This window comes from Tiliqua scincoides, chromosome 2 (assembly GCF_035046505.1).
Source record: "Tiliqua scincoides isolate rTilSci1 chromosome 2, rTilSci1.hap2, whole genome shotgun sequence".
Lineage (NCBI taxonomy): Eukaryota > Metazoa > Chordata > Lepidosauria > Squamata > Scincidae > Tiliqua > Tiliqua scincoides.
The window spans coordinates 207,688,889-207,712,380 of NC_089822.1; the positions used below are offsets into that span (position 1 = coordinate 207,688,889).

Sequence of the window (23,492 nt, forward strand, 5' to 3'; positions counted from 1 at the left end):
ATGTGAATTGCGTTGTACATTCAGATAGTGCTACACAAATGTTAAGCATTAACTTTTGCTGGATTATGGATTGTGCTCTGTTCCTAATTAAATCTCTGGTTTGTCCAAGTTTGTAGGTGCATGGACTGAAAGTTGATTTTAACAGGGGAGCATGTACCTTGTTCTTTATGTTGAAGATATTTGACGCTTTTCCATTTGAATCCTCCATTTTAGATCTTTTAGCCACTAACCGCTCAGTCCTGTTTCTTGGCCACCGGGGAATTTTAGACTTCCGCTCTTTATACCTTGATGAGTACCGTGACCGACTTTTCATTGGAGGAAAAGACACCCTATACTCTCTTCGACTGGATCAGACCAACATGGATGCCAAGGAGGTAATGCTCTTACATAGATATACGCTGATAGATATATGCACTGCCCTGCTAACTGGCCAAAGAGTCACTTTTTCAAGTGATGCTCCTGTTATATTTAGCAGGGGGAGAACTAAATGGCTCCTTGTCCCAAAGGGCTCACAGACTAAAAAGGTGCTGAAGAACACCAGCAGCAGCCACTAAAAGAAAAGTGTTGAGGTGAGGAGGTACAGTTATTCTTTGATTTTGCCTGTAAACTGCTTTGTGGAATTGAAAAGTGGTAAATTGTGTAAATATTCTTAATAGTAACAATATTAATCCTACATATAGTAAAAATGGTTAAAGCTCATATAGCATTTTCCAAAGTACTAGGAGTGTTACATATATTGTCTTAGGGCCCAATCCTGAGCTGGGGCAGTGCTGGTGGCTGCCACACTGCCCCGGCAACCACTGTCACAAAACTGTAATAAGGCACTCCTACACCAGAGGAGAGGATGAGGCGCAGGCACTGAGGCCTGTTCCAGTCAGCACTGGGTCTCAGCGCCAAGAGGATGTAGAGTGACTGGTAGTAAGTGCTCCTGCTGGCTGACAGTGAGGCCTTTCATGGTGGGATAAAGACAGAGAGGGGGTAGAACTGGGTGGGGGGAGGGCAGGCAGGAGAGAGGGTCCGGCCCGGGGACAGTGGAGAGGGTCCACCAAATCCTTTGCTCCCTCCTGAGCCAGAAAGCCCGACAAGGACCTCCTAAGTTCTGTACCTGCAAAATAGGCACATTTTGGCACTGCTGTGCCTTGTGGTGGCCCCGGGGTTTAGGATTTGGCTGTTAATGATGTTCTTTACAGCAAACAGTTAACGTACGCCAGTGTTCTTATCCCTATATTGCTTGTGGGCTACAGGCTGCAAAGATCTCATGGTTTTTGGGCAGAGCTAAAAGTTTTCTCTCAAGAACTTTATGGCTCCAAATTTGGGAATGGGTGACAAAAGGGTGAGTGAAATCTGCAAATTATGCAACTGCTGCCCAAATCCTAACCAACTTTCCAGCTCCAACATAACTGTACCATTGGGGCATGTATTGTATCCTACAGTTGAGGGGAAGTCATGGAGGCCTCCTCAAGTTAAGAGGATGTTTGTTCCCTTACCTCAGAGCTTAATTGCCCTTATCTCAGTGCTGGAAAGTTGGTTAGGATTGTACCCTGCCTGTTTTGTTGTGGAAGCAATTTTTATTTCTTTATTAAGAGGTTTATATCCCACACTTTCCCCTTCTATTAAGGAGGTGGTCAAAGTAACTGTTTTTCCTGATAGTTGCCAGCCACCATATTTTTTGTAGAATGTCATGATATAGCAATTCTTAGAGGGGTTCAGAGAAAGGGGTACAGGGCAGGGGTTCAATATGTAGGTACAGTGGTGTACCAGTATGGGTAAACAAGTTTCAGTGGCCTGCATGTGGACTTCATAAATGCACACACCATCCCTCAGAGGAACTCTTCTGCCATTGGAAGCAAAAACTTGAGATGAACAGAAGGAGCTCAGCAAAGCTTAGACCTTATGCGTGTTTAGAGCCCAGGGCAGAGAATATATTAAATAGAAGCCAGAAATATGACACCAGCCAAATGGGGAGAGGGCTGTTTATGCAGGTTTCTAGCCCAAAGGAGATTAACTTACAATTAAATGCAGTTGGAAGCATGGGAAGTCTGGACATGTGATCAGGTTATGAGCAATTAATATGTTGTTACAAGAGGATCTGTCTATCATAGATGTGAAATGATTAAACCAACTGTTGGGTCAGAACTCAGCAAACATTGTGACAGGAAATGAGATATTTGATTGGACAGATGTCTCTGGTCATTTATTTTAGTATACAAACTGTTTTTACAGTAATTATACAATCTGTTGTTGCAGCAATTCTGTGAGACGCCATTAAGCGCCAAACTACGCATTCCTTTGGAACTCTCTAACATAATTTCCTTTTTGTGGGGGGAGGGGATCTGATTACGGTCAGGGCTGTGGAGGGAGAGGAGAGGGGGATTTCCAGCTCTTCCCCCTGTATTGCAGCCCCAACCCAAATTTGTCCCCTCAGCTGCTATCAGTTGCAGAGGGAAAAGCTGACAGACACAATTTTACTTGTGGGTGTGTTTTTGTAGTATATTAGTTGAGTTATGACAAAATGCAAAATTATCCAGTACTTGATCTGATGTCCTACTTGAATGAGTTGCAGAATGTATTGTAGTGTCTGTTAGTTAGTGTGATCCTTCCTGTAGTGAAAGCAGGAATGTTTAGAGGAGCAAGACAGGCGTTTCTCCCTAACCTTATACTTCTTGTACTGGTCAGACTGGGATTAGTGAGGAATTGGTAGTATTTGCTGCCACCATCGAAGGCTAGGAAACCCAGATCGAAAGAGACAACCTTGGAAAAGGATGTCTCCCAGGATAACCAAAGAACCCCGAGAATCTGAGGGCCACTCTTGAAGCCAAATAGTTGTAGAGCTGGGGCTAACAGACAGGTTTATTAATCTGTTTCTTTATGAATTGAGGCCAAGGGAGTAACAAAAACACCAAAGACTTTAAATAAAGCGCTGAAGGACCAACACCAAAGGGGAGAGGGACTGCAAAAAATCAAAGCAAGACAATGTATCAAATACAGGTAGGAAGGGCAAAGGGGATCTTTTAATAAAATGTGGCAAAGAGATTAAAATGCAAGCAACAAAAAGAACAAATTCCTGACACAAATAACTGAGTATTTCCCCCTTACTCTTCCTTACCCACAAAGTTCCAGGAAGTCTGGTCCCTGCACTCACTCAGTGAATGTGTGCGCCTTTTGATAAAAACATTAGCTGTTTATAACGACCAACTTGCAATACACACAAATATCCTTGTGGGTGATGTTGTCACAAAAACTTACAAAACCTTGGGTTGATGATGCCATTGGTTTATCCAGTTGGATAATTTACAATCACCTGGACATGTCTACCCTCTCCCTGACCCAATCAAGCACTCTGTGAGACGCCATTAAGCGCCAAACTACAAGTTACCTGACATATGCCAACCCCAACAGGAGGGCTGGCTAAGTTCTAGGAGACATCTGGGGACACCAGTCAAGGAGACAGTAAAACCATGTTTGGACCTGGCTGCTCTGAAACATGACTCTTTTGTAATGTTCCTAACTCCAGAAAGGTTCTTCAGCTGGCTGTTTCAGCAGCCTTGTTTAGGTGGCTGAAACACAGAAGCCCCTGGAGGGGTGGAAGGGTAAAAAAAGGTAGGAAATCATGGATTTTAACCACACCACCTTCTTTGTATTGCCAGTTCCTCTTGCGTGGGTTGGACTGAAGACCCCAATGTTTGGAAATGATTTAGTCATGTTGATAGCCACCTGTGTGGCTCCTTCCTAGAAAGCATTTAGTAAGATTCGGAGCTCTAGAGCTGCTATGGACTACTACAGTGAGCTGTTGCTAACTACCCTTTTCCATTCCCTTCCAGTGTCAAGGAAGCTGCTGAGGAAAGTATTTATAATTGAATCTCATTCTCTTCTCTTCTCTTCCTGAAGGCCTCCTCAAGGTAAAGGAATGTGTTCCTTTACCTTGGGGCTGCATTGCAGCTGGAAAGTTGGTTAGAATTGGACTGTAAGTCTTTGAAAATTTCAGTTTCCCTATGTCCTGTCTTCCTTGTACTATTTTCACAACAGGGCTGTATTCTTTGTGCAAGCTTTCCCCAATCCATTTCGTGAAGTCTGCATATCATACTGTTAAATGGGGCTATCCTAGATTATTCAATAAATTTAGGTGAGACCTCGGTTTCTACTGATTTGACTTGCCACTGATACTGAGGTTCACCTCTAAATGCCTTGTAGCAAGGAAAAAAGCACCAAAATCCAATTTCCAACCATTGTGTTTTCAATAATTATAATTTCATTCCACTAGATTTCATTATTCACCCCATCTAGTGGCTGAATGCGGTATATTGTCTTTACCAATGTATTCTGGGGCAAAAATAGAGGAGCCAGAAACCTGGAAGTTGGTCTTTATTTTTCCACTGATTTGGTATCCACTGATTTTTTTTTTAATCCACTAGGTGTTCCACAGTGGATACACTTGGGCAAATCTAGGGAAGTGCCTGACAATCTAGGGAAGTGCCTAACAACAATCCTATGCTTGTCCACTCAGAAGTAAGTTCCATTGAGTTCATGGCTTACTCCCATGAAAGTGGGCATAGGACTGGAGCCTAAGGAACTTCTCCAGATGCAACTGTTATGCAAAAGCACCTGTGGGAAGTAAGAGGCCAGTTCACACAACTAATGAGTTAATGCAAAGTGGGAGGGGGAGAATGAGCTTGTGGCTGCAGACCCCATCCCAGGCCTAGATGCATTCATTTGGTGGTTGGAATAGAAACTGTGCACCTACAACTGTCCATACATAGCTCTTCTCCATGCAGGCAGGAACCTGAAAAAGCAGGGTTTCTTCCAATCTCATAGACAGAGGCTCATGCATGTACAGTTGAATACTTGTAGGCTCTATTCCAACCTTCAGATGAACACAATATTGGCAAGAGTAGGGACAGTGTATGTAAACCTTCTTCCCCCCGCCCCAAAAAAGTATGCTGCAGGGATACAGCTGAATACTGTAAACAGCATAGGTTCCAAAGCAGGAGATCAACTCTAAAATTTGATCTGTTCTTCTCAAAGCAGGAGAGTTGCTGCTGGGCATCTAGCAATTTGATCCTTTATTTGAATGCCTGTATATGTATATGTATATGTGGAGTGAATAAGCAGCCCATCCTACGGCATTCCGTGTACAAATGCTTTTATGCGAATGCCCGAAGTCTACGAGCAAAGGTGGGGAACTGGAATGTCTGGTGACAAGGGAAAACATTGACATAGTGGGCATAACGGAAACCTGGTGGAAGTCAGATAGAGGTTAAAAGAGAAGATGTTTCAGACCTCATTGATAAATTAAAGATCAATAAGTCACCGGGCCCTGATGGCATCCACCCAAGAGTTATTAAGGAATTGAAGAATGAAGCTGCAGATCTCTTGACTAAGGTATGCAACTTGTCCCTCAAAATGGCCACGGTGCCAGAAGATTGGAGGATAGCAAATGTCACGCCTATTTTTAAAAAGGGAAAGAGGGGGGACCCGGGAAACTATAGGCCGGTCAGCCTAACATCCAAACCGGGTAAGATGGTGGAATGCCTCATCAAAGATAGGATCTCAAAACACATAGACGAACAGGCCTTGCTGAGGGAGAGTCAGCATGGCTTCTGTAAGGGTAAGTCTTGCCTCACGAACCTTATAGAATTCTTTGAAAAGGTCAACAGGCATGTGGATGTGGGAGAACCCGTGGACATTATCTATCTGGACTTTCAGAAGGCGTTTGACATGGTCCTTCACCAAAGGCTACTGAAAAAACTCCACAGTCAGGGAATTAGAGGACAGGTCCTCTCGTGGATTGAGAACTGGTTGGAGGCCAGGAAGCAGAGAGTGGGTGTCAATGGGCAATTTTCACAATGGAGAGAGGTGAAAAGCGGTGTGCCCCAAGGATCTGTCCTGGGACCGGTGCTTTTCAACCTCTTCATAAATGACCTGGAGACAGGGTTGAGCAGTGAAGTGGCAAAGTTTGCAGACGACACCAAACTTTTCTGAGTGGTGAAGACCAGAAGTGATTGTGAGGAGCTCCAGAAGGATATCTCCAGACTGGCAGAATGGGCAGCAAAATGGCAGATGCGCTTCAATGTCAGTAAGTGTAAAGTCATGCACATTGGGGCAAAAAATCAAAACTTTAGATATAGGCTGATGGGTTCTGAGCTGTCTGTGACAGATCAGGAGAGAGATCTTGGGGTGGTGGTGAACATGTTGATGAAAGTGTTGACCCAATGTGCGGCGGCAGTGAAGAAGGCCAATTCTATGCTTGGGATCATTAGGAAGGGTATTGAGAACAAAACGGCTAGTATTATAATGCCGTTGCACAAATCGATGGTAAGGCCACACCTGGAGTATTGTGTCCAGTTCTTGTTGCCGCATCTCAAAAAAGACATAGTGGAAATGGAGAAGGTGCAAAAAAGAGCGACTAAGATGATTTCGGGGCTGGGGCACCTTCCTTGTGAGGAAATGCGAAGGCATTTGGGCCTCTTCAGCCTAGAAAAGAGACGCCTGAGGGGGGACATGATTGAGACATACAAAATGATGCAGGGGATGGACAGAGTGGATAGGGAGATGCTCTTTACACTCTCACATAATACCAGAACTAGGGGACATCCACTAAAATTGAGTGTTGGGCGGGTTGGGACAGACAAAAGAAAATATTTCTTTGCTCAGTGTGTGGTTGGTCTGTGGTCCTTGCCACAGGATGTGGTGCTGGCGTCTAGCCTAGACGCCTTTAAAAGAAGATTGGACAAGTTTTTGGAGGAAAAATCCATTATGGGGTACAAGCCATGATGTGTATGCGCAACCTCCTGATTTTAGAAATGGGTTATGTCAGAATGCCAGATGCAAGGGAGGGCCCCAGGATGAGGTCTCTTGTTATCTGGTGTGCTCCCTGAGGCATTTGGTGGGCCACTGTGAGATACAGGAAGCTGGACTAGATGGGCCTATGGCCTGATCCAGTGGGGCTGTTCTTATGTGTATGTATGTATCTCCCCTCTCCACCCCCATTGTTGCTAGCTATTTTAGGTTTTTAAAATGGCAGCTTGGAGAACAACTTTGGTTCTGTCAAGTGTATTTTCAGGCTCTTGTTTGCTGTCCTACTGTTCTGAAATACTGTTCTGAAACCCACCACAATCCCCAATTGATAAAACATACCAGGTAGACCTATGAAATGTTCTACATCCAAATAGCAAATTCGTTATTTTTAATCACATGGTTTGGCTGCTTGAGGCCATTTGAAAGGAAGATTCTACAGTAAGTACTACTGATTGCAGCTTTAAGGGGTGAATGATATTTTTTGCTTCCATTTAGACAGAGCAAGAAGATCAAACCGTTTTGCATTTCTATGTCCTTGAGGGTATGAGGCAACATAAAGGGGATATGGAAGGTCAGAGGAGTCTCTTCTCTCAATCCTCTCTTTTAAAAAGAGAGAATGTTTCTCTACAATTCACTGCCAGCACATCAGTCTGTAAAACAAACTTTATAAATCAGTCCTTGGCTTGCATAAACAGTTGCTAGGGTTATGGATAAAGAGCCAAGTTGTAAGGCCAAGTTAGGGTTAACCAGATGTCTCTTATTTAAAAAGCTCTCTCTTGATTCAGAAAACTGCTATGCATTGTAGCAGCATGGATTTCTCTTGTTTAAGAAAAAAAAACTTCAGAATGTCTTGTTTTTGAAATATTGATCTAATGTGTCTATCATTTGGTATATTAGAATAAATGGAACCCCTGGGGCTGGGGGATAAGAATAGGCCCTCAGTTTGGCTGTACTTGTCATAAGAGGCGACTAAACAGCCACCGGGTGGATGGAACTCACCAGCCTGGGAAGGCAGCTCATCTGAGAGAAGGAAAACTCTGATCCCAAACCTCCACTGCCTTGTGGCTACATCCAGTTATGGAAAAGGCTTCAGGAGTCAACCCTGAGGCAAAATCCGGAGCCGGAGTCCCTGAGACAGTTCATGGCTGAACACAGTCACATTCTGGCAACTCCTGCAATGCCGCTGGAACCAACCATATTGGCCTCTGCCTTTCCACTGGACCATTTCAGCGATGTGGAGAGGGGGGATTTGCTGCATGGGAAACAGTCTATCCTCCATATCTACTTTACCCAGGCTTTGCACACTGGAGAGGACGCTCTGTTCCAGAACCACTATTCAGAGCGCAATACCATAGTCTTCCGAGACTGAAGGATGCCAACAAGAATAAATGGAGTAAAACAGCTATTAAAAACAACACAATAAGATTTTGTTTTGTCTCTTACAGAAATACTTCCTCTTTCTTTTATCTTCTATGCTGTTATATCTTCTTGGGTGATTTTAATATTTGTTATGATTCATCTTCTTTCAACTTTTTCTTTCCACTTTGATGAACAAAAAGCCTTGACCTTGTTCAAGTTCTCTCTTGGAACTCTGTTGTCCCACTTTATTCTTTCATTACTCTCCATATTCTCCCATTTTTTTTCTTTTTGTGATTAGCAGTCAACAAAACCTTTATTAGGCATAAACTTTTGATGGGTGAAGACTCTGTACAGAAACCGTAGTGAGAATAGAAACCTAAGCAGTACACAAATATATGTATATGTGTGCACCTTCGTGTACACACAGATACAAACATACAATTCAATTTCGAGAACCTTTATTGGCATTAAAACAAATATTAAACAGGACACAGAAAGCATAAAAAAATAAATACAGTCTATACAACAAGGTTCTGTTCACAACATAAAATTCAAATTGGTGGAACACATGAAGGTATTTTCCTTATAACGGCTAACAAATAGTCAGCAACCAAATCAGTGGTAGCCATAGAATTGTCTTCCAAAAGGGAACGCAGGAAATCATCAGGTGAACCAGAGAGGGCAGACAGAATTGGATCTATAAAGGTAACACGAAGTGTTTGAAGAGCAGGACAATGGCACAGAATATGAACCACTGTGTCAGGTTCCAGGGAACAGAATTTACAAGTCCTATTATCGAACAGAACATTGTAGAATCTTCCCTCGAGCACTGCGGAGGGAAAAATATTGAATGTGGCAAGCATAAAAGCCCGCCTCTTACTTGGATTGATCAGTTCCCTAAAATAATTGGCAACATGGTCGGGAGATGGAAATAGGCCAAAATAATGGGGGGAGCAGGTGGGGTTGATGTTAGAAATGGCTGGGTTTCAGCTTCAAAAAGTCTGGTCTTGATAATGGAATGGGCCTGGTTAAGACCAGTGTTGGCAAGTGATTCTAGGGTAATATCCAAGGATTGAAGCTTGGCATCAAAGAGTCTGAACCAAATAGAGGTATAGGAATCTTTTAGGAGATCGTAGAGAAGGGAATCAGGTTGGGAATTTAAATGAAGACGCAACCAGTATTTGAAGACTAAAGACCACGCCATGATGGAAGGGAGATGAATCCTAAGTTCCAAGGCCATGGTCGATAACCTGATTAAATTAGGCACGCCCAAAATGTGCCTGAAAAAAATGGACGCTACCTGGTCCAGTTCTTTATTCACGGCCTCAGTCCATATGGGAACTCCATACAGGAGTTGGCTAAGAGTTTTGGCTTGAAATATCTGGAGGGCTGCAGGGATATATTGGTTTCCACAATTGAAGTGGAAACGAGCTATTGCATTAAGGTGAAGTGTTGTTGAGGAGATAGCCAGATACAAACATACATTACATTATGCATACTCACATGAATTATTTAAAGGACAGAAAGCAATCAGTTACTGTATAGATATTGCCAAGATGTAATCTACTCAGTGGTTGCTTGGTACTGAAAGCTTGATTCAAATTATTTAAATTTAAGAACTGTGCGACTGAGAGGGTTGCATGTTCAACGCCACCTGCTAGAAGGAATTGAATTATAGCGTTCTCAGAATGCCCTGTTTTAGCATTGAGCAAGAGAGAGAGAAATTGCTGTCTTAGCGCTTGATATCTGGGACAGCGCAACATAATGTGTATGGATGATTCTACTTCACCTAAATTGCAGCTACATAAACGATCTTCCCAAGAGGCATTTCTTTTTTTTTTTTTTATAATGTTTTATTTATTTATTACAGATACAGGTAAGGAAAATTGGATATACTTAGGGCTAGGACTACATAGGTTACACACGAGGGTGGTGGCCATCGATTACAACAAACATTAATCCACACAAAATTAATAATCAATACAAAAATTATCATATTCTTTAACCCAACTGGTTAATACTTTAACATTCCATATTTTTCCTCTAACCTTATCTATCCCATCATAAAAAAAACACTTCAAACTTTTACTTATACACTCTTCGTACCACTAAACTAGTCTCTAAAATAAAATCTTTCTTATCTAATTCTTAATTTCTAATATGACATCTAAAAAAGAAGTCTCCGATTACAATGGTATTACCTCCTTCAATATCTCTTATAACATGTTATACATCATTTTCCATAACTATCCAATCAAAAAAGGCTTCAAATTTTTACTCATAGACTCTTCTTACCGCTAAACTAACCTCTAAAATACAATCTCTTATCTGATTCTTAATTTCTAATACCACATCTAAAAACAAATATCTCCAATTACAATAATATTATACTTCGCTTATCCACCACATATTTATTAACCCAAAATACAGGTTTAATATTTTCTCAAAAATAAATTGACATCTATAATTTATTTTATTTACCTTCCTTTTTTATAAAATAGCCCTTTTATTTGTCTTAATACCACTAGAATTTACAGAATACTTATATTCCAAAATTGCAATTCCATTTCATATATTTACCACTTTAATTTTCATGATACTTATATTCCAAATTCCCTTTTCATCCACTTTAATTTAATCTAATAAAATATTTATCTTAATACCACTTAATTTTCGCAATATTTATATTTCAAATTTTTATTTGCATCTATTTTAATTTAATATGTTTAAAAAAAATTATATTTATTATTCAACCATTTTGCCCTTCTTATTGTTTACTTTGTACTCTATCTTATTGGTGTTCCCTCTTAGTCCTCCTACTGGTTCTTCCACTTCTTTTTCTTCTTAAGTCCCCCCCTCTGTTTTTCTTTCTTCTTTTTCATTCTGTTATTCTTGAATTCAATCCATAAATTCTTCCTCTTCTTGAGACAGCTTGCTCTCTGAACATTTCGTCTTTTTTCTTCCTTAAGATTCTCAGTTATTATGACAGTTGCTTCTTCCATCTCGTGTCCCATTTCAAAATACTCCACTTCTTTAACTTCACCCGACATCTGATCCATTCTTTTTTCTTCTCTATTGTTTATAATCTGTTCCCGAGGGTTTACAAGGGAGGAGCTTATTTGCCCAATTTGTTCAGAGAGTTCTCTGACTTGTTGCTCCATTTCTCTTCTAAAATCCATCAGAAAGTCCACCAACAAGGCCTGGCTTTCACGATCATCTTTTAGATTTTCAAAAACCATTTTTATCAACACCAACTTGAGCCACTTCCTGCAGGGCTACTTTCTAATTTTGTATCCAGGGCTACTTTCCAAATTTTTATATCCAAAAAAAGTCAATCAAATCCATAGTCAAATTAGGTTAGTATGCCTTTAAATGACCAAAAGAAGAGAAAAAAAAATTCAAGCCTCTTGCTGAGAAACCGAAACCGAAAGTATCAGTGTCCAGGCTTAAATAAAGCTTTTTGCTGGGAAAATGAAAGTAGACTTTATTTCCTTCGTTGAAGATTACTTATTTATTTCTCTTCGGTACATACCATTAAAAAAAATATAATCTTGCACTTACTCCAGCAGGGGAAATACCAATTCACCTATTCCCCCCCTGGGTGGCTAACGGCCAGCATGAATAATCTTGAATTATCTCCTCCTCCTCCAGACTTCTTACTTACAATTCTCAGTAAAACTTTTTAACGAGTCAAGTTCACTCACTCTTAATAGCTTTTTTCGCTGCGATGTTGTTGTATCTAGGCCGTGGGAGGACGGATTTTCAGCTTTCCGAGCTTCTCAAAGATGGCGCCCGGGATAGATATGCTTCAGCACAGAGCAAAACAGAGAGAAATCCTTGAAATTGCCTGTTTCTAAGGACCCTCCCATTCAAGCTCTCAGCTCTTCGTACCGTCTTCCTGGCACTGAAGCGTGCCCTAGTTGTTTAGGCACATGAAAACATATCTATTTCGCAGTCTCTTCGGGAACCCCCAAAGTTCACTGCAACTTCGCTGAAAGTTAGCTCTGCCCCCCCCAAGAGGCATTTCTGAATCTGTCATTAGAGGGGGTCACATTACAACGTGCCAGTTGTGATTATCAGTTTTTGCTATGTTGGTTAAATTTTGATTATCAATTGATTGGATTGGGCTCTTACAGCTCAATACTAACCACTTTCCAGCACTAATGCAACTGCAATGCAGCCCTGAGGTAAGGGAACAAGTATTCCTTTACCTTGAGGAGGCCTCAGTGACTATCCACCCCCAACAGGATGCACTTTGTGCCCCATTGGCATGACTGCATCAGCCCTGGGAAGTTGGATAGGATCGGGCTGTTGGAGCCCAATGCTATTCATGTCTACTTAGAGGTCCCATTATAGTCAATAGGGCTTACTCCCAAGTAACCATGGATAGGATTGCAGCCTTAAGTCCTTCATTCTTTCTGATCTTACTAGTTTTAATTTTAGCTTTCTTTCTTTCTAACCTTCCTTCCTTCGCTTGTTTTTCTCTCTCATTCGTGTTTCTACTCATTTTCTTGTCCATGTCCTATTTCTCTTTTCATCTCAAGTTCTTCATCAGTTTATTTTTGTGGATTATGTTTTTTTTTTCTTGTTCTTTATCACTTCTCTGGCAAGGGTTTTGCTGGCATTTTCTTACTCCCAGTTTGGTTGATGATCTTACTTTGTCTCTCTTCTTCTAAATCAATGTGTGTGATCTTTTTTTCCAGCCTCTTTATTACTAGTTGTTTTGTCTGCTATTTTTCCTTCTCATATTGCATATTTTAAATGTATCTCTTCTGCTCTTTACCTTTCTTGCTATTTATCTGCTTTCTTCTTTTGTAGCCTTAATAATAGTAAACTTCTCTTTCCTCTTTGATTTCTTTTTGGCCATTTCTTTTAATACTCATTATTGTTTCTATGCTAAAAATTTGCAAGTCCGCTTTTCTTCTTCTGATTTATTTCTATCTTCTCTTACGATTGTATCTCAACTTCTGTTGCTATTTCTGGCTAGCTATCTTCTTATGATCTTCTGTTGAAATGATTGAAAACTGAGCTCTTAGTTTGTCTTTCTTCCTTCTAATGTTTCTGTAGCTTCTTTTCCTCTCTGTAATACTTTTGTTCTTTCTTTTCCCCCAATATAGGCTTGGGGTGCTCTTTAACTTTTCTCTTTTTCTACAAGCTACCACAAAAACTTGCTGTTTCTAACTTTTTAAACATTGGTACAGTTTTGTTCATTTTTGTCCCCAACTACTGCAAAGAAAATAGTTTTTTTCTCTAATTCTTTCTCAGCTTGATTACTGTACTTCTTGATTACTGTACTAGTTTTTATCTGACTACTGTTTTTACAATATGTTACAATATGTTATTTTTTATCTGTTTTAAACTATGTTTTTTAATGTGTTTTAACCTTGTTTTGTAAGCCGCCTTGAGTCCCTTCAGGGAGAAAGGCGGGGTAAAAATAAAGTATAATAATAATAATAAAAAATACTTCTAATTTGCTTCTTTGTTTCATTCCCTCTCTTTCTCCATTCTCTGCCCATTTTGTTTTTCTGTATTGAGTTTTGAACTTATTTTGCTTTTTGTTACTGTCCTTCATTGGCTTCTACTACTTTTTTAGATCTAGGTTGTTGCTATTTCTTTGTTTTAAAATCTCATTTTATGGGTCCTCTTAAATCTTTCTTCACTTTTCTCTTTTGCTTTAATACTGTATTTCCATTCTGCAGATATTCTTCTTTGCTGAAACCTTGGATTTCTTCCACTGTTTCACAGCTCTCTTCTTTCACTCTTGCTGTCCCTTCCTCCAAAGCCCACTTTCTCCTGGCACCTGCACCTCTCTGCAGATGTTTAAGCAGTATCTGAAAATGAATTGTGTTGCATTCAGGCTGTGTTCTCTTAGACAGAGTGCAGTCTCCAGGCTACCACACTCTTTGAATCAGGAGAAACCCTGCTGCAGGCATTCCTTTGCATCCTGCCAGGGATCTGGAAGTTACTCTGTTATGTTGCCAAGAAGGTTCAATGCTTCATAATCTTTTTCCTAAGCATTTAACCTTTCATCTTTGCCTCTCTTCCTTCCTCTTCCTGTTGTGTCCCTTTCTAATAGTTTTGTCTAATTATAGGCTGTAGACCTGCAGGCAGGATTAGTTATTTTTAATGTAATTATTTCACAGCACCAAGTTTTTTTAGGAACTTTTAAATAAGAAGTTATTGTTTCAGGCATGGGCCAGAGGTGGAGCAGTAGAAGTCAGCCAAAAGTGAAATAACTGAATATAATGAACTTTACAGAAAGATCAGGAGTCAAGCGGGCTTCTAGGTGGTAGAGCAGGATTGGGCTGGAGTAAAGGAGAGCATGTTGGTAGGTATAACAGAGAGCAAGTTGAGCTCTGCCCCTGTCTGCCCACCCAACTCTATCTGCTCATACTAATTGCTCATATTTATGATTATCAAGGCAATTTGTAAGTTTACTAACCAATGTTCTCGCAGAAAAATTCCAAGTGAAGAAAAAGTTCTTTCTAGTAATCTAGGAATCAGCATAACGAAGAATGTTAAATGTTTCCAAAACCAGCAGTGAGGAAGCATCCTGAAAGTCTGCAATTTTGCTGTACCCAAATCTGCCCAAATCCTGCCTTCAGGATGTTTTGCACTCAGATTTCTACCTTATATTACAGATTTATTGGCCACCTCTACCTGGACGGAAGGAAGAATGTTTTCGAAAAGGAAAAGATCCAGTGGTAAGCCACTCCGTTGCTTGTAAGAGATGCTAATTTGCTTGTGCTTTCAGTTCTGCTCTGTTTTGAAATTAATTTGCTGCTTCTTAAAAATGGCAGATTACATCCTCTCTGGTATCATCTTGGGCGATTCTTTCTATTTCCCTTCACATAATTCCTTCTCCTACTAGCACTGATTCCACTAACAATGCAAGGGGTAAAACAGTGCTTATGGTGAAAGCCACTGCAGTAAGAGGTATGGCATATTTTGCTTACCAGCCCTGTGGTGTCTTTAAATATCACTTCACAGTCATACGAGCAGTTATTTAAAAACATAGTCTGAGACAATGGGGAAATTGAGGAGCCTAAGAGGGGAGGCGAACCCCTTGTTGACAGTCCATCCCAAGTAATTGCTCCCAAGAGTGGCCATCACTCAGTTCTACCTCCACTTGTTTATTTTGCAATCTCTCACCAGTGGCTGCTGGCTTTGGGGCAGCCTGTTTCAATTCCTGTTCCTTGCTATTTTATTTGGATTTTTTTTTAAAGGTTGCTACTTTTACAGAAGATAAATAGAGAACCCATGAAGCCACGGTAAGCTGTACAGTGTCCCTGCTCATAAGAGTATGGGGAACTTAACCAGTGTCATTCTAGAACAGAGCAGTGGAAGCCTAAATAAGTACTTATACTGGACATGAGCAATCTGCCAATCTGATTGAGTTAACATACATTTTATCTTCTCTCATCGTTCTTCTTAGTTCTAAGGAATTTGTAGAGCTGATAATGAAATGTCAAATTTTAATTGAATTTGTAGTCTGTAGCCTGTGGTGCTGCTAAGTCTTTTCACTGACCTATACATTATTTTTTTTTATTATAGGATTATAATACTATAATATTAATAGCGGCATCCTAACTTTAAAATATAATCCACCCACTCATGTAAAAGCACTGTAATAAATGTGACTTGCATACATTCAAAAGCATTAAAATCCATTTTTGCCTGGCCACAGATGTACACATTTAGTCTCATTTGCGTATATGCAGTGTTGGGCAGAAATGGCTTAAAAGATAGCAGAAAAGATCATGGGCTTTTTTCAGACCACAAGAGGATTGTGTGAGAGTCATCCCATTCTGATTTGTCTCTCTTTAATTCCGTGGTGGCTGATCAGCTGTAATGTGTGGTGGTAGTGAATGATGACTGAATGAGGAAGTAGAAATTATCTGTGCTCAGTGTGATTGGCTACTGACCCTTCCACCAAGGAAAGCCCGACAATGAGTCTCCTCACGTCTGCACCAGCTATTTTGCCAGTGCAGATGCTAGAGCCTCCATGTCGGGCCTTCTGGCCTAACACGGAGTTCAGGATTCCACCTCCCTCCTACCCTGGTTCCTCACCCTGTCCCGCACTCATTTTGCCCTCCAGAGGCCACACCGTCACCCATCAGTCTCACCCCCTCATCCTCCTGCCAACACTGGGTCTGGCACCTAACTGGCATGGGCCCAGCGCGCCCTACTCTCCAGGTACCGTAAATGTGCTTTACAGCATGTTATCACACCCAGCGCTGGCACGAGGGCTCAGTGGCGGTGCTAGGTAAATATAGGATTGGGCCCTTATTCTCAGTTCCTTTCCTGATGACCCCTTGTAGTGCTTTTTCCTCACTGGATTGAAGTTCTTATTAAGCTATCTTCCATAGCCTTCTTTGCTGATTCATCACCAACAGCTCAGACTCCATTTGTGTATATGTGGAGTTGAAATTCTTTGTCCTAATGTTCATCACTTGATGCTCTTTGACAATGAACTGCATTTTCCATTTGCTTGCCCATTCACCCATTTTGGGGAAGTCTCTTTGGACACCTTACTGCCATGAATAGTTTGGTATCCACTATATACTTGGTCGCCTTGTTGAACTTTCGATCATGGTCCAAATTGCATGTTGTCCAGATCATTTATGAACAAGTTAAGGAACTCTAGTTCTCCATGAGCTGCATGGTAGTGCAGCTCCAAGTCAAGCCCTGCACAGCACAGAGTTTGGCAACCTGGAAGTTTTGTGATGTTGCATGACTTCATCACCAAGCATTTGGAGATGGCATCATGACGCAATCACAACACCATGCAGCAGAGAAGGAACATTGGTCCCAATATAATAATAATAATAATAATAATAATAATAATAATAATAATAATACAGGTATTTCTATACTGCCTTTCTTGGTCCTCAGATTTCTCCTCGGACTTTATTCAAGGCGGTTTACATAGGCAGGTTAATTAAATCCTCGTAGGGATTTTTTTTACAATTTGAAAGAAGGTTCTATCTTTCAAGAAACCACAACATTCAGGTGTTTCTTTCTTGATCTGGTCGCACATTCTGGCCTCCATCCTCCCATGCTCAGAGCAGATGGAATAGCTTGGCTCAGCTTGTCAGCTCCTTCAAGGTCGCATGGTGCCGGTGGCCTCGAACTGGCGACCTGCGGATGTTATCTTCAGGCAAATGGAGGCTCTACCCTCTAGACCAGACCTCCTGCCCTCCTCCTGGATTCATGGGGGGGAGGGGCACTTCTTACTTTTCTCCACTGTGAAAGTTACCCATTTACTCCTCCTCTCTGTTTCCTGTTCTTTAATCAGTTACCAGTTTGTAACAGGACCTGTCCTGTTGTTCCATGACTGCTAAGTTTACTCAAGGGATTTAATGAGGGACGTTGTCAAAAGCTTTTTGAAAGTCCAGATATACAGTGCCAACTGGATTGCCTTATCCACATAATTGTCACTACTGAAGAACTGTAGAAAGTTAGTGAGGTCCAGTGGATGAAATGGGGGGAGGGACTGAGTGTTGGGCAGGGTACCCATAAGGGTCCTTTGTGTTTGTGACTTAATACACCCCTTCTGCAGAGAATTGGCTGACTGGGCATGGTCTCTTGACCTAAGCAAACTCCCACCAGTCCTGTCCCACCCCATTTGATGCAGACCTACCCCCTTGGGAAGTGTTAGAGAGGGCGGGGTCCACCACAGAGGGATTAGACAAACATTTCACAACAAATAGTGAAGACAATGATAAATTTTCTCTGGCTCTACTCAAGCTTTTATGTGTATGGATATAGGAAAGCCAATTCCTTATTTTCTGTATTTCTAAAGGGGCCATATGGGGTGTGTGTGGATAGGAGTGGAATTCTACACATGGTAGAGACCCTTTTGCAGTAAAACACCAGAAGTTGGAACAATCATTCCCTTCTTCCAAACTTTGTAAAGGGTTGCGTGTATATGCTTCCCTCATGCAGCCAATGGATACAGTTCACATGCAATCATTGGAGGAGGTTGTTCGTTTTGGAGAGAGCTTTCTCCAGTCCAATCTTTGCAGTGATTGGTTTTGTTGTGGGAAAAATGTTGGCAAGGAAATAAAGTATCTTTTCCATCTTCCTCTCCACACAAGTCCTTTTGAAGGTTTCTACTTCTTCAATGAAACCATTTCATGCATCCACTCTTCCATTTGAAAATTCATGCCACAGTAAGATTCCCCAGAAGAGAGTGGTTTAAAATTAAGCTAATTTAGTTTTTCTGTTGTGCACTGTAGAGAAGTCTGTGTAAATCAATTAAAGAAGCTTTGATAAGGAGCTAGTATCATGATCTTCCCAATGACATTTAACACTTCTTGAGCAGACTATAGATTGTGTGTTTTTCTTGCTTCCTTTAACAGTTAACATTTCATGGTGCATTTTCACAATTCTGCTCATTCTTTGTTTGTTGCTCTCCTTGAATTATTTATTGCTAATATGACGCCCAGACATTGGGCCATCATTTTATAACTGTTGGCTGGCTTTTCTCCCAAGACAGTTCATTGGACGCTGAGAAGATAAAGAGGTTGAACCAATTGGCTGAATGAATGTTTCCAAACATGGCTGTCTCATGGATGTAATTTTTACATGCCTGGTAGCTAAGCCAATAATAATAAGAATGAATAGAATTCGGGAGGTAGAGATCAGAATAAGAGTTCTTTTGTTTTCAGGTGCTGCAGTTGAGTTTTCCCCCCATATAACACCGTTGCCCTCTTGCCTGAGAAAAAACAGTTGCTCCTGAAGTATGTGTGCAAGACTAGTAGTGTCAGAAGGCTTCTCTAAACGACATAATTCAGCCAAATGAAAACAAAGATTAATCATGGTTGACAGGATTAAATAGACTCATTAGAACTCCTCATGCCACTAGAAAAACAACCCTGTTAATGCTAAAGAAATGGAAGCAAGGGCTTCAGAGCCAACCTTCTTTGCATTAGGGAAAGAGAAATGGAAGCAATTAGATTATTGGCAAGGAGCAATGGTTGTTTATCTGGACTATGGACCTCAGTAACTTGATACTTAACTGCTCTGCTTTGGTTTAGCTTCACATAGCAATAGGTGTATTAGAGAAGGACTTTGTTGGAATAGTCTTCCAGTATTGCTGTGCCAGGAAGCAACCTGAAATGGTTGCCTGAAGTGGCATCCTTGGAAGGGCAGCCAACCAAGGAGCCCCCACCTGATTCAACAGAGAGCAAATCAAAAGAGGATCACAGCAGCCCTCTTCTCTGTTGCCAATCTTAAGTTTCAAAAACAGTCATTGAGGAGCATATAATGGTAGTACTGTCTTTGTAAATCTTAATAAATTTTACTACACCATGAAAAGCGTATGGTTTTTAAAGCGGGAACATTAATTACCAACATTTTCAAATTACTGCTTCTTCCAGTATGTCAGAAAACATCGTAATCCAAGAAAAAAATCAGCATGTGAGAAATTAATTTCTTGTTCACTATCAAAATACCCTGCACATGCCTGATCTCGTCTGATCTCGGAAGCTAAGCAGGGTCAGGCCTGGTTAGTACTTGGATGGGAGACTGCCTGGGAATACCAGGTGCTATAGGCTTATACCATAGACTTTCGAGACTGAAGGTTGCCAACCAACCATCAAAATATTATAATACATTATTAGATCTGCAATAAATCACAATTCATGAAATCACAATAAGAAAGAAATCACGCTTCCTGGGGGAGAAAGATATTGCTCTCTAATAAAATGTCAGTGTCTGGCAATATGTATCAAAGTATGGATGTCTCTTTCTGTGCTTGCAAATCTAAAGAAAAATAATTTTATAGTTCTGTATCAATAGCATATAGTAAGAGTTTAAAAAAAGATGTTGCCCTAGTTGAATTTCATATGTTTTAAGGGAATTGTTAGATAGGCAATTAGAAAAATCCAAATATATGTATATATAGTATTCCTGGGAGGAAATAACATTTTCTGATTAAAAAATAATTACATATTATCCTTTTGCTGCTTAATTCACTGTCTTGCAGTACTTGAATGGGAAAATCAAACCAAGAGCCAAGAAATTGATTGATGTTTCATTAACCTTTGCAATAATTCCAAGTTGTTCAGCTTTGGAAGCAAGTGAAGTAAGACGGAAGCAGAATCATTTGGTTTCTCGGGGGGGGGGGGAGGATTGGCTGCTTCTATCACATTTTGGAATGAAAGATATTCCCATTTGAGAAGTTTGGATGTCTCCTGTCTTCAGTGTGAGAAAGCGGCAGAGGGTGGCATACTCAGCCCGTCAGTTATGGTAGCAGGTTGGGGTGGAATAGCAGAACCTGAGATAGTTCTATGTTGTTAATGTGCTCTGACAATATCTGGAGTGCAACTGAGGCCTTTAGTTGCCCTTGGGCAGCATCCCCTTCTGGGCAGCTTTAGAGCGGTAGTCCTCTGGCCTAGGGCCTGCCTCGTTTGTCCCTGCCTGGGACACTTTTAAAAATAATTTATTGCTTTGGAGCGTATTGAGGTCTAAAACTTTTTCCTGGATTGTGCTCTTGACTTTAGTGATGTGACACCCCCCCTCTGTAAACAGGACTTGTTTCTTACTATATGTTAATCCTTGTATAGGTTTCTGTGGGTACCAATTGTGGCCAGAATTTGAACCCATGTACTACCAGCACAGGGTTATGTAACCCATTATTCATTCCCTAAGAGGCATACAATTTGTCAAAGCAAAACAGTGTGGCTAAGATGAGAATCAGAGTTCAGATATATTATGACCAGTTTAATAAGGTGATGTACAGGGAGAGGCTGAAGCAAGATAGAAAGCTATGTTAGGCGTGGGAGTGACTAAGGGCCAGTTTCTCAACAGCAGTATATATCCTTCCTTTGTGTACTGTGAGATGGATAGATCTTGAGAGGCCATCAGAATCTGGACGAGGATCCAACAGTCTCTGCCTGATTTCTCTGTTCTTATCTGCCACTGATCACTGCTCCGGAAAAGGGAGCAATTAATCCAGGTCGAACTCATGAATGATCATTTGTCATTCTGCTGTGTAACTAGTTAAATTTCCTTTCTAAATGCCTAGTTTCTCCAGATCAAGCTTGTGTGTCTCCTTCACTTCCTGCCATTATTCCCACACACATATCTTAACCAGAACAGGAGGGCAGCTGAACTTAGATCCTTAACTGAACTTTGTTTTATTCAGTGTCTTTCCTTCTTGGGAGATAAAGTAAAATGGAGAAGGGGCATTTCCTTGGTAAACGTTTGGATGGCAAAACAGACAAATGAGTGGAGAGTCTTGCTCAGGTTTTAAGGAAGGTGGGACTATCACACATTCGTTAAGGGTGCAATCCAAACCTTGACTTCAGCCGGCCCAAGTCCCTTGGGCCAGCCTGGGAGGGTCACAAATGTGCTGTAAAGCACATTTGCACCAGTGTGGGAGGAAGCCAGTTCGGCGCTCCCAGAATTGCCAGCCTGTGGAGGCCAGTGGAGGCCTGTGAGCTGACTTCCTCCCAGCTCCTTGCGTCGGCTTGGATGAGCCGATGCAAGGGTGACAGGTAGGTGTGGAGGAGGTGGGGAGTGGGTGGGAGTGAGGCGTTCCTGGGCAGGGGGAGGGAGGGCGATGGGCAACTCTGGGGGTGGGTGCGTGGGGAGCCTTAGGCGGGGCTGGGATCCGGCAGTTATGCCAGATCCCAACCCCCATCCCTGGGGAGAACGGAGCGGCTTCAAGCTGCTCCACTCTCCTCGGACTTGTGCCACCTCAGGAGGTGGTGCAAGTCCAAGGAGCCCCAGTGGGGCCAGCAGCCATTACCCAGGCATAAAGGGAAGAGTTTCCCTTGCCTCTGGCTAAGCCGCTTCTGGCCACAATCCTGTGCTGGATACAGCGCAAGCCTCCTGGCTTGCGTGTTCCAGCGCAAGTTAGGATTGCACTCTAAATGTCTAGCAGTGCTTCTGTAAACTGGCAGAAAGAATTGGAAACCCCAGTGAAGTTGTTGTTATAAATATTCATAATAGATAATAATAATAATTTCATTGGGGTTTCTGACGGTTTTTAATTTCTGTATCTGATCCTGATAGTTTGGGAAGCTAGCACAGGATCTAAACTTACTCTCATTTCATAATGTTATTGGAAGAAACCTTGGCATTATGTGTTCCAGCAGTCTACACAGAGGCAGCATTTGTTGTTCCCAAACAGTTTGTTCCATTGCTCATTAGTGTGTTATCTGCTTTCCCTTTTTTGCCTCTTCTTTTTAATGTCTTTGGAAGGGGAAGAAGATGAATTGTTCCCTGTCCTCTCTGAAGATGGTTATCCAATCCTCTTTTGGGCAGGATTTCCAACTCTCATGATTTTATTGGGATTTTGATAGTAACTTAATTTCTAGTAGTTATAATATTTTTTTTAAAAAGCAAATAACTGCAACAGTGACCATACAGAGGGCAAAGCCCATCATAGCATTTTGTTCTTTAAAAATTAGGGTTCTCACAAACTAATTATTTTTTATCATGAAACAGTGCCAGCTCTACTTCTTGGAATTTCTAAATAAAAATGCTATTTTTAGTCCCATTGTAGTGGTTTCTTCCTGTTTTCTGTTGACTTCTCAATTCTGCGGAGTGAGGACAGATTACGTTGCCTGTATCTTGACTAATACAGGAAATCACTGCACAAGGCAATATGACGACCTCACTTCCTGGCCTGAGATAATAGTACAATGGGATTGAGGCAGAGGGGAGACATGTATAGCCTGATGAGGGGAAGGACGTACATTGGTTACCCTGGAATTGCAGAGGATGTGGGATACGTGCCAAACAGCCCAGAAGTGAGCAGGAATTTGCTGCCTGCTTCTGCAATAAAGCAAAGAACCCATTGCCCTGCTGGCGATAATACAGTGGGGGTTGATAGCATGACCTTGATAGCATGACCTTGAATACAACAAGGAATCTTATGACTCAGGGAGACAGTAGAAACATATGCCTCATGGGAATTGTTATGTGTCCTTTAATGAGAAACCAGAGGAGTCCTTGAATGTTGTTGGTTCCTGGAAGGTGGAAAACCCCATTTGCCTTACTCTGACATGTATTGCTTCCTACTACTTTGGTACCCAGGAGAGGGAAGAAGGGACTGACAGGCCCCAAGGTTCAGACCTGTGGCACCCCATACTTACAGACACTGATCCAGGGGCCAATGCTCACAAATTCTGGTGTGACATTAGTAATTCATGGTGTATCATTTCGGCTACACTGCCTGCTTTGTCCCCTCATTGTTATGCCTGCCTCTGACCCAGATGCTCGCCCATCCTCCCTCCTTCATACCACTGGCTATTGTGCTGTCCTTGTTATGGTCATTTTCTGAGGAGCTAATAAACCATCGTGCAGAAAAAATGATCTGTCTG

At 41.4% G+C, this 23,492-nt stretch overlaps 1 protein-coding gene and 1 pseudogene across 1 annotated transcript in view; both read left to right on the forward strand.

Annotated features, from left to right (window-relative positions):
• SEMA3G (semaphorin 3G) overlaps positions 1-23,492 on the forward strand; it is a 102,714-nt gene that overhangs the window by 39,181 nt on the left and 40,041 nt on the right. The window contains exons 2-3 of the mRNA XM_066618501.1: positions 214-374; positions 14,796-14,858. Coding sequence (XP_066474598.1) covers positions 214-374; positions 14,796-14,858 — 224 coding nt within the window. The remainder of the gene's footprint in view (positions 1-213; positions 375-14,795; positions 14,859-23,492) is intronic.
• On the forward strand, positions 19,597-19,715 carry LOC136643517 (5S ribosomal RNA; annotated as a pseudogene).